The 14584-nt window shown below is 49.6% G+C and overlaps 1 protein-coding gene across 1 annotated transcript; it reads right to left on the bottom strand.

The window, feature by feature from the left end:
- On the bottom strand, positions 1–6132 carry LOC308358441 (leukocyte immunoglobulin-like receptor subfamily A member 6; the record flags this gene model as incomplete). Its single annotated transcript, XM_080828620.1, has 7 exons — positions 1–834; positions 972–1022; positions 3563–3871; positions 4118–4414; positions 4612–4914; positions 5339–5623; positions 6024–6132. The coding sequence occupies 7 exons, from the start codon at positions 6130–6132 to the stop codon at positions 701–703; spliced, it is 1488 nt and encodes a 495-aa protein (XP_080684746.1). The 3' UTR covers positions 1–700.
- Positions 6133–14584: the final 8452 nt, after the last annotated feature.

Here is a 14584-nt window from a genome sequence, read left to right as displayed (position 1 = left end):
GGAATTCACAATCTCATTTAATTGGCACCACAGCCCTGAAAGAGCCACTAAGAGTCACACGGGAGAGCACCAGAGGCTCACTCGGGAGAGTGCTGATTCCAGGTGCTGATGCTGGGGGGGGGGGTGGGGAGCCAAGCAGGAAGCACCTGGTGAAGAGAGAGGAGCCTGCAGAATCCAGACAGGGGTTGGGATGTCGTTCTGGGCTTGCACCTTCCAGGCTGGATATAAATTTCAGTCCATCGAAACAGTTGCTCAGCCGCATTACCTGAGTCTCTGCCCTTAGAGCTGGAGGCACCGACTGGAAACTCACATCAGGGAGTGTGCATGTGATAAAAAGACCTTTGTGATACACAGTGTTGGAGCAGAACCAAAAAAATTGAGTGGAGTTATGGACACAAACGTTCATGTGGATAAAGCTTCATGTCATCAGGGTGAGGGAATAAGAGAAGCCAGACACTGAGGAGACAGCAAGGCAAGGGGCAGGGTTCGTGGTGGAGGACCCTCCTCCGGGGAGCTCTCCCAGCCTTGTCCTTTCCTCCTGCACAGACAACACCGCTTCATTGCCTTTAGGCTTTCAGCACAGAGTTCACACAGTTCATGGACCTCTTCAGAATCTTCTGGGTCAATGCAATCTTGTGTGTGTGTGTGATTCTGTTCTAAGAGTCTCAAACCCCAAAGCATGTGCAGCGCCATTCTCCGTTTACCTCTTGGTTTCACCTTGGGAACCTGTCTGGCTGTGCCAAGCCTGAAACACCAACACCACGAGCACCACCAGCACCAGTGCAGACAGACCCACTCGGATGAGGTTCTCCAGCGTGTGATCTGGTCGTGGGGCTAGGGACAATGGGGCAGAGAGGTCATGCAGGGCAGGACAGGCCACGCCTACCACTGCGCCCAGGGGGGAGATCTAGGTGTCCCCTCCCCTTGAACAGGTCATATGCACCCCAGGATGCCTATGTTCTGTTACTCACCACTTGTGGAGTCTGGGGTCTGCAGTGATGAGGTGACAGAGGCAGGAACCCCTTAGAGGAAAGCAGAGAACATGAGTAGTTGGGGCTAGCTCAGCCCAGCATTCCCCTGAGGATCTGAATTATCAATTCTCCCTTCTCTTGTCCCGAGGAACAAGCTCGTCTTCACAGTGATTCCTCCTGCAGCCACAGGTGAGCTTGTCTTGTCTCCAACTCCTTTATATTTAGACTTTACTTTGTGGTCTTAATTGAAAAAAAAAGGGCTCAGCCATGCCCCATGCCATGAGCAGACAGTGCACCTGTTTGGAAATCCCTCATGTCCTTCTTGCTCTCTCGTCAGACTGAGCAACAGCCCACCCTGAGCTTGATTTCCTGGGGAAGAGAGTCCTGCGTTTACCCTCAGCAGGGAATCCTGGATTTAGGGATGGGAGGCAGGCGCCCAGGGATTCCTGAGGGTCAGAAACACGAAGGGGTGGGCACCAGGCTACCAGTCTCTCCAGCCCAGTCAGTCTCATCCTGCATCTATGTTAAGAACCTTCAGGGTACCTGGGTGGCTCAGTGGGTTAGGTCTCTGCCTTCGGTGAGGGTCATGGTCTCAGGGTCCTGGGATCGAGCCCCAGTCAGGCTCTCTGCTCAGCAGGGAGCCTGCTTCCCCCTCTCTCTGCCTGTCTCTCTGCCTACTTGTCATCTCTGTCTGTCAAATAAATAAATAAAATCTTAAAAAAAAGAATCTTCAAATGATTTTCTTTTGTTATTTCATTCATTCATTCATACATTCATTCATTCATTAGAGCCACTAGTTAGTGGCTCTAGTTAGCCACTAGTTTCCAGCCATCTGGAAATATAATAGATGTACTTATATACATATGTGTGTATTTAGGTACATTATTGACACATATGATATAGGGTGTATTTAAACATAAAAATGTATGAAATACGTACTACACGTAAATACATATGATATACATATTATATATTATATAATGTATTTTATATGCTATGTATATCTGTATATAAAGAAGACATATGGGGCACCTGGGTGGCTCAGTGGGTTAAAGCCTCTGCCTTCGGCTCAGGTCATGATCTCAGGGTCCTGGGATCGAGCCCCACATCGGGCTCTCTGCTCAGCAGGGAGCCTGCTTCCCCTTCTCTCTCTGCCTGCCTCTCTGCCTACTTGTGATCTCTGTCTGTCAAATAGATAAATAAAATCTTTAAAAAAATAAAGAAAGAAGACATATGTGGTGAGAAACTTGTAGGTATACAATACACATCGGTATGTGGTACCAGCATGCCCAAGTGTGTCTTGGTGAAGGTAATAAAGAATGATCAATGTTCTTATTAAGAAGAAAAATGTGGAGGGGCACCTGGGTGGCTCAGTGGGTTAAGCCTCTGCCTTCGGCTCAGGTCATGATCTCAGGGTCCTGGGATCAAGCCCCGCGTTGGGCTCTCATCTGAGCAGGGAGCCTGCTTCCTCCTCTCTCTCTGCCTGCCTCTCTGCCTACTTGTGATCTCTGTCTGTCAAGTACATAAATAAAATCTTGGAAAAAGAAGAAGAAGAAGAAAAAAAATGTGGTGTGCCTGGGTGACTCAGTCGGTTAAGCATCTGACTCTTGATCTCAGCTCAAGTCTTGATAAGGTTGTGAGTTCAAGCCCTGCATTGGGCTCCGTACCCAATGAAGAAGAAAAAGAAGGAGGAGAAGGAGGGGAAAATGTGTATCAGATAAGGTGGAGCGATAAATAGAAAAGTCTGTAATGCATTTAGGACTGATCAAACACGTTTTAAAAATTACAAAAGGTGTTAATGGGGTATTTGTATAGGGTCACAGCCAAGGTGACATTTGGAAGAGGATTTTAAGTCAACATGGAAGGGTGACAGTGAGGCATAGGAAGAGAGAGTGACAATATTTATCACATGATGAATGCCCATGTCCTTTGCCTAAGCTATTCTGTTCTAAGAATTTAACCAACAGAGAAGGAGTAACTGCTTCTGCATACCCCTGTGTATTGGTATGTGCAAAGATATTCATCATAGGTTACTTTGAAATATCAAAAGCCTGGGAACAAATGAACTGCCAAAGTATAGGGTATTGGATACATTTATCCTGACACATTCAAGCGAGAAGCTACCATACAACCATCAAAAAGTCTAAAAGAGATTTATATTACTGATATCAGATAATTCTTTAGAATGTATCATTTCATTAAAAAAAAAAACAGAGCTGGTCAGAACTGTGTCTATAAGATGTTGATGTTTGTCCACTCACGGAAGATGTTTGTAGGGTCTCCGTGAATGTTTAGGGGGAAAATGTAGCCGAGTGCGGTGGGGTTGATTTGGGGTTTGAGCAAATGGTAGCAGAGACTGCAAGGTAACTACTCTCTTTGTACCCCATTTGTGAACAGTTTCCGGGATGCACCATGCGAATGCACTCCTGGCTTCTGGCTTTTTCAGAGATGCTGCATTCACACGTGGATCCCGGCCCAGTGGGAGGTGTGGGGACGGAAGGACAAGTTGCCTCCAGAGAGGCGCCCGCTGGGAGGACGTCCAGACACGAGACAGAAGGGATGGGGAGGAAGACGTTCAGACAGCCCCTCACCTGTGACCACGAGCTCCAGGGGGGCGCTGGGGTGCGACAGCAGGAAAGGGGTGCTGCTGAGGGACCCGTAGCACCTGTAAGTCCCGCCGCGGTCCAGAGTCACCGCGCGCAAGGGAAAGTCCGCCTGAAATTCCCCATCTTGGTGCTGAGACCTGCGGTGCAGGGGCGGCCCAGCCTCCCCCTCCTTGGACAGAAGGAACGCATCAAAGAAGCTGGCACTCTGACACCGCAGGGTCACATTCTCTCCTGCGGCCACCGCGGGGCCCGGCTGCGCAGACAGGGTAGGAGGTGGCCCCTGTGGGAGCTGGACTGGGAGGAGAGAGTCCGGGCGTTGGGGGCGGCTCCGCGCTCTTGCCCCGCCCCCGAGCTGAGCTGAGCTGTCACTCGGGCGCCACACCCGCGCGCGGCTCCTCGCTGCGTCTCTGTCCACTGGTCTGAAATCCGCACTTCCGGTCCTGGCGCCTCTCTGCCTCCGCTCCCCGCCCGCACTTCCAGCAAGTGCCTGAGACGCCAGCCCCGGAAAAGCGAGAGTGTGCGCTGGGATGTGGCTCCTACCTGCGACCAGGATGTCCAGGGGGTCACTGGGGGCCGACCACTCGGAGGAGAGGGTGTGTCCGCCGTAGCAGGTGTACCGGCCCCCGTGGGAGGGTGTCACAGGGCCCAGGGGGAAGTCTGCCCCAGAGAGCCCAGGCTGGGGCTGGCAGGCAAGCCGCTGGGGAGGGTCACCGGCGCCCTCCTTGGACAGAGCGAATCTGTCATAGCCGACATCGGAGTGACACTGGAGGGTCAGGCTCTGCCCAGAAGCCACCAGGGGCCCTGGCAAGACTGACAGGGATGGTTTCCTAGACACACCTGGGAGAAAAGGTGGTTCTGGTTTCCAAGAGGGTCAGGTTTCTCCTGCTCCTCCCACAGGCCTCCCACTGCTGGCTCCCAGGGTCCTGAGCTCTCTTGCCCCAACCTCCTCGTCCCCAGTGCCCCACCTGGGATGATGCTCCTCTCACTGGTCTGGAGAACCAAGGAGTTCTAGAGTCATGCCCTGAATTCCTCACCTGAGATCAGGAGCTCCAAAACGTGGCTGGAGGTAGACCACACATAGGGGGAGCTCGAGAAATAACCATAGCACCTGTATGTCTGCCTGTGACTTGGGCTCACGTGGTCCACGGCAAAGAGCGCTTGGAACCACCCGTCAGCTTGGTGCTGTGAGTCCAAGTGCCTGGGGTGGTCCTCTCCTTCTTCGCTGCACAGAACGAACCAGTCAAATTCCTGCCATGAGCCACACTGGAGGGTCACGCTCCCTCCTGAGGTCACGATGGGGCTGGGCAGGGCTGAGAGGCTGGGTTTGTTGAACATTCCTGGAAGAGAACAAGCCCGGTGTGTTAGAAGGGCAGGGCGTTAAGTGAAATAGGGTAGGCAGAGAGGGACTAGTACTGCATGATTCCGCGTCTATGAGGAACCTAAAGATGGTCAGATTCTTAGAGGCAGAGAGTAGAATGGTGGTTGCCAGGGGCTGCAAGGAGGGGAAGAGGGAGGGTCATGCATACAGAGTTTCAGTTTTGCAAGATGGTTCAGTTCTGGAGATCTGCTGTGCAGCCCTGTGCCTATAACAATACTGTGCTGGGCACTCAGAAGTGTGTGAAGAAGGTAGATCTCATGTGGGGGGGGGGTGAGGAGGGAGAGGAACACCACCCCAGATGGTCGATGGGACTGTGCTATAGAAAGGAACGTCCCTCCCGGGGCACAGCCACCTCACCTTTGCAGACAGAAACACTGGCTCACCTGTGACCACCAAGTCCAGAGGCTTGCTGGGCACTGACCAGCTTGTTTGTCTGTGATACAAGCAGGAGTAGCGACCAGCAAGGTGGTAGGTCATGTGTGGGAATGGGAACTTAGCCTTGTTGCTGGGTTCCAAGGGAAACTCCCTTCTCAAGGGCTCTGGGACCCCTTCCCGGTACAGGCAGTACTGGTCAGCATTCTGAGATCCCTGACACCAGATGCTCACAGGCTTTCCCTGGGCCACCACAGGATCTGGCTCTGCCCAGATGATGGGTGTGGGCAGCGTCTCTGGAAGAGAGTCAGAGTTGCAGTCCTGGTATTCTCTATGCCTCAGTGTCCCCTGGTTCTCAGCCCTGGGGCCCCTTGTACACATTTTTATTGGTCAGTTTCAGATTCCTCTCCTCCATCCTCCAGATGCCCTGGCAGGGATGGGGGTCCTATATTGTGCCCAAGGAGGAGGTGGGACCTGGGACCCCTGGGGAAAGGCTCACCTGCCTGCACATGGGTCATCTGGCTCAGACACAGTCCTGGAAGAGAGATCCCAGTGAGAGGCCACTGACTCCTGAGCAGATCCCCACCTTTTCTAAGCACCCCAAGTTCATGAGATCTCCTGAGAGAACACAGTCTGTCTTTGAGAGGGCTCCCCTCTCCCAAAGAGGTGTCTATCCCCATCCTTCCGAAAACTCACCAAGGCAGAGAAGAACCATAAAGGTGATGGTCATGGTGTTGCCTCCCACGGGACAAGCCTGCACAGAAGGATGCCTGGACAGGATGCAGGTAGCAGGGGGCTTTCCCATTGTCAGGCTCAGAGGAAGGGGCTCCAGAGGACGCCTGCTTCCCTGCAGACAAGTGAGACCTGATCTGTGGTGTGTCCAACTTTCCATCTACTAGGCGTGACCTTCTTCCTGAAGAGGGTGGAGACATTTCCAGTCCTGAGTCGGCCCTGTTGGCCACATACAACCTGGGTGTGCCCAAGGGAATACCACTTCCCTTCTCAAGATTTCCATTTATGGGGATGTCTTTCTGCCAGCCAGTCACCCAGCCAATGTCCATTTGAACCCTCAGATTTTTTTCCAGGCCCTGAACATTCATCTGTGAATGAGAAGATGTAGTCACAGTAAGGGCTCAGATTATCAGAAGACAGCCATTCAGTAATGGATCTCACAGTTACTTATCTGAAAAAGAAAATGCACAGAAATATGAAAATATATAGCAGTAGGGAATTATAAGCTGTATATTAAAAAATAAAAACCTGTACCCATTCTTATGGGGTATCCTTAAGGATTGATTATGCACTCACCGTTACTCATCGTCAGGGAAATGCAAATCAAAACAACAGGGAGATATCACTGCACATCTATTAGGATGACTATTCTCAAAAACACACACAGAAAGACAAAAAATACTGAAGAGGATACAGAAAAATTGGAACCTGTGTACACTGTTGGTGGGAAGGCAAAATGGTGCCACTGCTGGAAAACAGTATGGAGGCTCTACGAAGTATTAATAATAGGACTGCCATATGATCCCACAATCCCACCCTTGGGACTGAATTAGAATCTCAAAGGAAAATTAGCACTCTATTGTTCATTGCAGCATTATTCACAGTGGCCAAGACATGGAAACAACCTAAGTGCCCATCAGTGGTTGGAAGGATAAAGTACATGTGGTACCCACCTACCATGGGGTATTATTCCGGAAATACTCTTAAGAAGGAGGTAATCTGGCATTTGTAACAACATGGATGGATGCTGAGGACACTGTATTAAGTGAACTAAGCCAGTCACAGAGGGATGGATAGTGCACGAATCCACTGACATGAGGAATCTAAAATGTCAGACATATAGAAGCAGAGAGTAGCATGGTGGCTGCCAAGGCTCAGGGTGAGGGGAGGTGGGGGGACGACGTTCCACAGGTATAGACCTTTGGTTCTACAAGATGAGCAAACTCTAGCTACCTGCTGTGCAACATTGTGCCGTTAGGTAACGATAATGGATTATAGACTTAGGAATTTGTTAAGAGGGTTGATCTCCTGTTAATTGTTTTTACCAATATAAATTTTATTTTATTTTATTTATTTTTAAAAATATTTTATTTATTTATTTGACAGAAAGGGACTCAGAGAGAGAGGGAACACAAACAAGGGGAATGGGAGAGGGAGAAGCAGGCTTCCTGAAGAGTAGGGAGCTCAATGTGGGGCTTGATTCCAGGACCCTGGGACCATGACCTGAGTCAAAGGCAGATGCTTAATTGACTGAACTACCAGGTGCCCCAATATGAATTTTAAAAAGACAATGACTACGGTGTCAGACTTCATAGTCAAGATAGCAGACCAGGCCCATGTTCAGAGGCCCCTTCTGCTCCAAATGCAAAGAAGTTCTGGATAAAACGTTTGGTCATCGTCAAAGAGAGAAATGAGAGTTCCCAGGCAGAGCTCAAGTCCTGGGGAAGGGACTGCCTCGGGGGGTCCTGGGGTCAGCAAGGCGAGGTCTTATAGGGAGAGAAAGGGGCCGGTGGTATGTTCCTGGACCGGAGGCATAGATGTGGGGCTCTCCCCAGTCCTGGTGCACAAGCCCAGGGCAGACCCAGCCTCTGTCGCTACTGTTTTTCCAGGACAAGAGAATCAAGCTCTCTATGTCCGCCATCCCTCCGGGCATCAAGGCCCACGTGCTCTATGATTCTTGGCCTGAAATTGCATGTCTGATGCCCTGACCTCCGTGTTCCCCAGCCTCAAAGAAACAGAAGGTCCAGACCTATGGGCTCTGCCATGGACACAGCCCAGGAAGCAGCCCTGTGGGTTCAGAGGCCATGTGGCTCCCACAGAGAATGTCCCCCCACCTGCTTCAGGGAAACTGGGGCCTGGGGTCAGGTCCGCTCTCCCCAGAAAGGCACTTCTATTTCTATGTGAAAGCAACCACCCTTGATGCCTGAAGAAGCAGGAGGAAAGGGTGGTGATGCTCTGCTGAAACTCAGCCCTATAGATATAGGTGTTGGCATTGACTGCCTCCCAGTGACTCTTGCTTAGGTGACCTTGTCCAGGCAGGAAGGTGATGCCAGAGGGAGCAGGAGGTACTTAACAGCTGAGCAGGACCTTGGGGAGAGGGTAGAGGCTCAGCAGGACATGCTGCAAACCATGAGAGGGTGCCATGGAAGTCCACACACGCAAGCATGCCTTTGGTGGATTTCAGTGAAAAAGCATCTGGTCCTCTAGATGATACAATGGGTACAGGGATTAATTTGGGGATGAAAATACCTTGGAACTAGTTAGAGGTGATGGTTGCACAAGATTGTAAGTGTGCCAGATGCCAATGAATTGTACACTTTTTAAAGACATGGGTTTTTTTGTTTTTTTTTTGTTTTTTTGTGTTTTTAAAGATTTTACTTATTTATTTGACAGACAGAGATCACAAGTAGGCAGAGAGGAAGGCAGAGAGAGGAGGAAGCAGGCTCCCTGTGGAGCAGAGAGCCCGATGTGGGGCTCAATTCCAGGACCCTGAGATCATGACCTGAGCTGAAGGCAGAGGCTTTAACCCACTGAGCCACTCAGGTGCCCCGAATTGTACACTTTCTAAATGGTGAGCGGTCAATTTTACATTTATGAACTTTATGCCAATAGGGAAAAAAGCAAAGATGTAATGTTTGTTTGTAAAGCGAGCAGCACAGTCCTGACATTTTGAGTGTGGATTTTTATCGCAGTCACACTATACACTTGTATCCAGAAAGGACAACATTATGACCAAACCAAGTCCAGTGTGCTTTGATGTTTGCTGTCTCTCAGTGTACAGTAGAAAAGAAATTAAGTTCCCCAGATGACAGCGTTCTGTGGTCAAGGTCATCCTCGTCTACATGTTGAGCTTCCCTGCCTACTGCAAAACTGTCTCTTTTGGGTGTCCCTAACACCCCTGGACCTGTGTATAGACACCCTCCCCATTTCATCCGTGGGGACCCCACTCCAGGAGGGTGGGCTCTGTGTTGCTGTCCATGGTGCTGATTAGTACTGGGCTGGACCATCCATTTCAGCACCATGGCCAGAGTCTGTGGGAGCAACAAAGTTACCCTATTCTGATATCTTGTTGGCAAGTTTGCCTCAGTGAGCCCCCATCGTTGGTCCTATATAGCCTCCACGCAGGAGTCAAACAGAAAATACTCAGTCAGGGACGCCTGGGTGGCTCAGTCAGTTAAGCCGCTGCCTTCGGCTTCGGTCATGATCCCAGCGTCCTGGGATCGAGTCCCGCATCGGGCTCCTTGCTCGGCAGGGAGCCTGCTTCTCTCTCTGCCTCTGCCTGCCTCTCTGCCTGCTTGTGCGCTCGCTCGCGCTCTCTCTCTCTCTCTCTCTGATAAATAAATTTTTAAAAATCTTTAAAAAAAAAAAGAAAAGAAAATACTCAGTCGGAGCATGAAGGTAAATTGGAAAAATACAGGGGGGATGTCTGTAGTTGACATTAATTCAAACTCCCCTGGCAATCTATGCATCCTGAATGGAGATAGAATGTGGAAGCTTGGGATGTTGGTCCCACACCCAGCATGCCAGCCACTGGGACAGCCCGAGGTGTCATATGATGTTAGCTCTCCCTATCTGCCTCAGAACATATCTTACCAGACCAAGTTCAGGGTACCAGCTATTGCTTATGACCAAAAGATATCAGATTTGGGGGCACATCAAACTGGCTTCAAAACCGAGAGCTGCCTCCTGTTAGCCCTGTGTCCTTGGGAATATCATCTCACTTCTTTGAGGCTCACTTTGATTTTCTGTAAGACTGCAGCGATTATGGTTCCTGCTTCATAGGAATGTTTGGAAGACTGATGGTCAGAGATTATTATACTCTGCCTTTCACAGGAGGCAAAAAGTTTAGCTACGAGGGCAGGATCTGGGGCCAGGCAGCCCAGGATTTGATCATAGCTCTGTCTCATTAACTATGCTGTGACTTAGGGGAAGCCACCCTCATGCCTCTGTGTTGTCATTTATAGAATGAGGATAATGCTAGGACCTAGTAAGAAACTAAACCGTTTCTATGTGTGATGTGTGGCGCAAAGTGCCTGACGTAGAGTTAGCACTCATGCAAGAATGGGAGCTGTTACTACCATTATTGCCATCATCATCATCATCATCATCATCATCATCATCACTCTAGTTGCTATGTGCCAAGACACAGCCTGATAAACTGCCTGTGTTCAGGAATGGTAGCTGCTTTTGTAGATTACTGTGAAGATTGCTGTTAGATGACACAGATGAAGACACTGGAACTAAGAGTTGAAAGTGATCAGCCTGTGGCCACAAGGTAAGAGTTGGTGGAAGTGGGACATGCAGCCAAACCTGTCTGATGCCAACAAATAGGCTTTTGCCACAATCCCACCTGCCCACGTTTAGCATCAAGAAGAGAAGGACCTTAGGAATCCCCTCCTCCACCCCAGAGGGAAGACCAGGTCTCACTGCACTTTGGCCAGGAGTTTGCAAGGATCACCTTTTGGCCCTTCCCTCCTTCCTCACCTTTGCCACCTGTACCAGAAAAGTTGCTCCTCTCTCTCACAGAACCTGCAGTAGGGTCCCAGGAACTTTTCCTGGTGGGATTGGGGGCAGAGGAGGAAGGAACTGTAAATGGTCTTGGTTGCATGGGGCACGGTGAGATGGCTAAGCAGAAAGAGAAACGAGTTGAGACTCATGAGAGGGAACCTCAGAGACAGAGCTCAGCTGTCCTGGGAAGCAGGCGGACTGGCTGCAGGCCACAGTCTCAGTGCAATTGTTCTCCTGGGGCTCCCTCTGCTGGCATGGTCCTCTCTCCCTCTTCTGCATCCTTCCCTCTCTCCCTGTCTCCATCTTTCCAGAGCCTCCTGTCTCCATAAATTTCTCTTCCTCTTTGTGTGTGTCTCTGCCTCTCCATCTCTGTCCCTGTCCCTCTCCTCTCTGGGTCTTTCTCCTCTCCCTCTGAACCTAGATGGGAGTGTTTCAAAGTCCTTTTGGGTATTGGAAATCCTTTCTGATGGCAAAACCTGACTCTGGGTCACCCCGCCCCTCAGCCTCCCCCATCCACATCCTGAGCTGATGGAGAAATCCCCATAGTCTGTGCATTGGTCACTGCACCCTACGACCCCTACTATCCTGGCCTCCATTTCCTCATCTGTTCAGTGAACATAATAATAGCACATACTTTGAGGGTGATGTGAGGACTACGTGAGATCATATTTGAGAAGTACTTAGAACAAGGCTTGGCACACAGCCAGGGCTCAATAGATGTTGTCCGCCAGTTCTGGGGCTCAGATCTGAGCCCGCTTCCCCTTCCTGTCTAGCACAGCTGAACGAACACCTTGCCTGCCCACCCCAGCCCCCTTGGTGCCAGGATCAGGCCTGAGGGGGAGCCTCCCCGGCACCTGCCCACCCCTGCCTGACCCCCTCATGAGATGACCTGGGCTGCAGTCACCCCTCCACCTTCCACCTGCTCTTTCAAGAAGCAGCACCCCTGCCCCGGGCTAAATCCCCTCCATGTGCTCTGGACCTGGAACCGCCAGTACCAGCCACTACCGGCAGTTTCCTTCTAAGTCAATTAAGTAAAATTTAAATTTCAGGTCTTCAGGTCTGCTAGCCACATTTCAAGTGCTCGGCCACCGCATGGGGCTACCATAGTGTACAGCGCAGATAATAAGACATTCTCATCTTTCCAGAAAGTCCCACTGGGCAGATCCCTGTCTTCCTTATTCCAGGGGGGTCCCCTCCATCACAGAACATGCCTCTCCTGTATCTCCCATCCTCCTTCTCTGTCAGGGTCAGCCTGCTTGAATTCAAACCCTTGAATTCAAACCACGTGCACACCTTAATAGCTGCAGTAGCTAAGTTATATAACCATGTTTAAAAAATTAATTTAAAAAAAAAAAAAACCTTTGGGCGCCTGGGTGGCTCAGTGGTTAGGCCTGTGCCTCTGCTCGGGGTGTGATCCCGGGGTCCTGGGATCGAGCCCTACATAGGGCTTTCTGCTCATCAGGGAGCCTGCTTCTCTCTCTCTCTGCCTGCCTCTCTGCCTGCTTATGATCTCTGTCTGTCAAATAAATAAATAAAATATTTTTTTTAAAAAGCCTTTATGTAGGGGCACCTCACTGGCTCAGTCGGTAGAGCATATGACTCTTGATCTTGGGGTTGTGAGTTTGAGTCCCATGTTGGGTGCAGAGATCACCTAAAAAAAAATAAAGTAAAACAAAATCTGTCTGCAGTAACAATCAATGATTCCCAAAAGAAACGGCTAAGTGGGAAAGAAAAAAGCAGTAGCTCCAAATCATCCAATAGGAGTTCATTTGTGCATTTAAAATGTTTTCTTGGAGCACCATCTCCATCAGCAGGTCTCAGAAAGGGGCACTATCCCCTGACCAGGGACATTTGGAAATACTGTTGGTCGACCATGCTGGGGGGGGGGCGGGGAAGGGGAGATACGGGCCTCCAGTGGGTGGAGGCCAGGGATGTAGCTGAACATTCCAAATACACAGGATAACCCACCCATGACAAAGAATGATGTGGCCCCAAATGGCAATAGCAAACAGGTGGAAAATGCTGGTCTGTGTGTTTGCAAGGACCCAGCCTATTTGGGAGATGTACACCCCAAACTAATTTCAGGGGATACATGAAATGGAGATTGGATTGGAGGAGGTCATCAAAACCTTACTAGTCAAGGTTTATTTCTCTTTCTCTCTCTTTGCAAACAGGGTATACTCATGTATTATCTGTGTAACTAAAAATTACGTTAGAAATAAAAAACAGCCACAACAAAAAGATACCAAATGTATCCAAACCAACCAAAGAAACAGAACTCTTTCTCTGACCCTTACCTCTGCCTCCAGATACCCAATCCCTCCTTCATTCCTATCCCTGCCAGACTCCCGGGGTCTTCACCTCCTCCCTCTTGCCTCCCCCACCCACCCTAGTCTGACTTCCAGTGCCAGTCTCCTGCAAATCACCCAGACCACAGTTGTCTCTGGGTTGTTACTAAATCCAGTGAAACTTGTTATCATAATTGACCTGCTTTTGAAACTGCAGGGAGGGACTATGCTATCTCCCTGACCTCCTGGAGCCCGTCTCTCTGGCCCTCTTTCTCTGGCTGCCGCCCAGGACCTGTCCAAATTCCTTTCCTTCTTGCTATCCCTTCAATGTCACCATTCTCAGATGCTTTGTCCCAGGCCTCTTCTCTTCCTGCATTTCCATCCAGGAATCACCTACACAATCAGTGGGGTGTGTTACAAGTGAAAATGTAGCATCCCTTGTTCACCCATCATTAACAGTTTCAAGATGGTCACAGTAAATCATTAAACCAAGTGCAGAGCCTTTTGGAGCACAGGGCCCCAAGGGACTGGGCAGGTCAGTTGCTCACAAGGCCGGCCAGGCTTCCAACTCTCCTGGGTTTAATCCCCAGCCTGTCTCATTGGCCTGCTCCCCCTGACCCCATGTTGTGCACTTTGGTGTTGGCCCCACAATCGCCCAAGACCTACTCTCTGAGGGTTGTGGGGTAGACAGAATGCACCTCTAAGGATGTCCGTGAATGCCTGAAACATATGACTATGTTGATCACATAGCAAAGGGACTTTGCAGATAGGATTAAAATATCTTGCAGACCTTAAAATAGATTCTCCTGGTGTGGTGGTGAATCTTACTTGGCCCAGCTACAGGGCCCGTTTATTGACTTAAACACCAACCCAAGTGTTGCTGGTGGAAGCATTTTGTAGATGTGGTTGATACCTACAATCACTTGACTCTAACTAAAGGAGATTACCCTTGAGAGCATGGGTGGGCCTCATCCAATCAGTTGAGTAAAACAAAGGTGTTTCTGGGGAAGAAGAAATTCTGCTTCAAGACCGCAGCATCTGCTCCTTTCCGATAGAGTTTCCACTCTGCCCTACGGATTTGTGGCTAGCCAGCCCCTACGAGCACAGAATCCAATCATGTATGTAATATACATTATATATATATATATATATATATATATATATATATATATATATGAATGAGACCAGGGATATGTATTACTTGGTAATCAGTAAAAATTAGTATTTTTATATATCTTAACTATATAGGTATCCTAATTATATATTTTAATAATACATATATCTTGATGCATGTATGTATATACACATAGGGTAAGTTCTGGTTCCCTGGAGAACCCTGATCAGTACGCCTGTGTTACCCAGGTGGGCCCAATCTAATCACATGTGCCCTTAAAAGCAAAGAACTCTCTCTGGCTAGAGGCAGGAGGGAAATGGAGTGGAATGGGAAAT

This window comes from Martes martes, assembly GCF_963455335.1.
Source record: "Martes martes genome assembly, chromosome: 17".
NCBI classification, from domain to species: domain Eukaryota; kingdom Metazoa; phylum Chordata; class Mammalia; order Carnivora; family Mustelidae; genus Martes; species Martes martes.
Note: the sequence above shows the minus strand (reverse complement) of the source record. Positions and strands in the feature narration are given on the sequence as shown.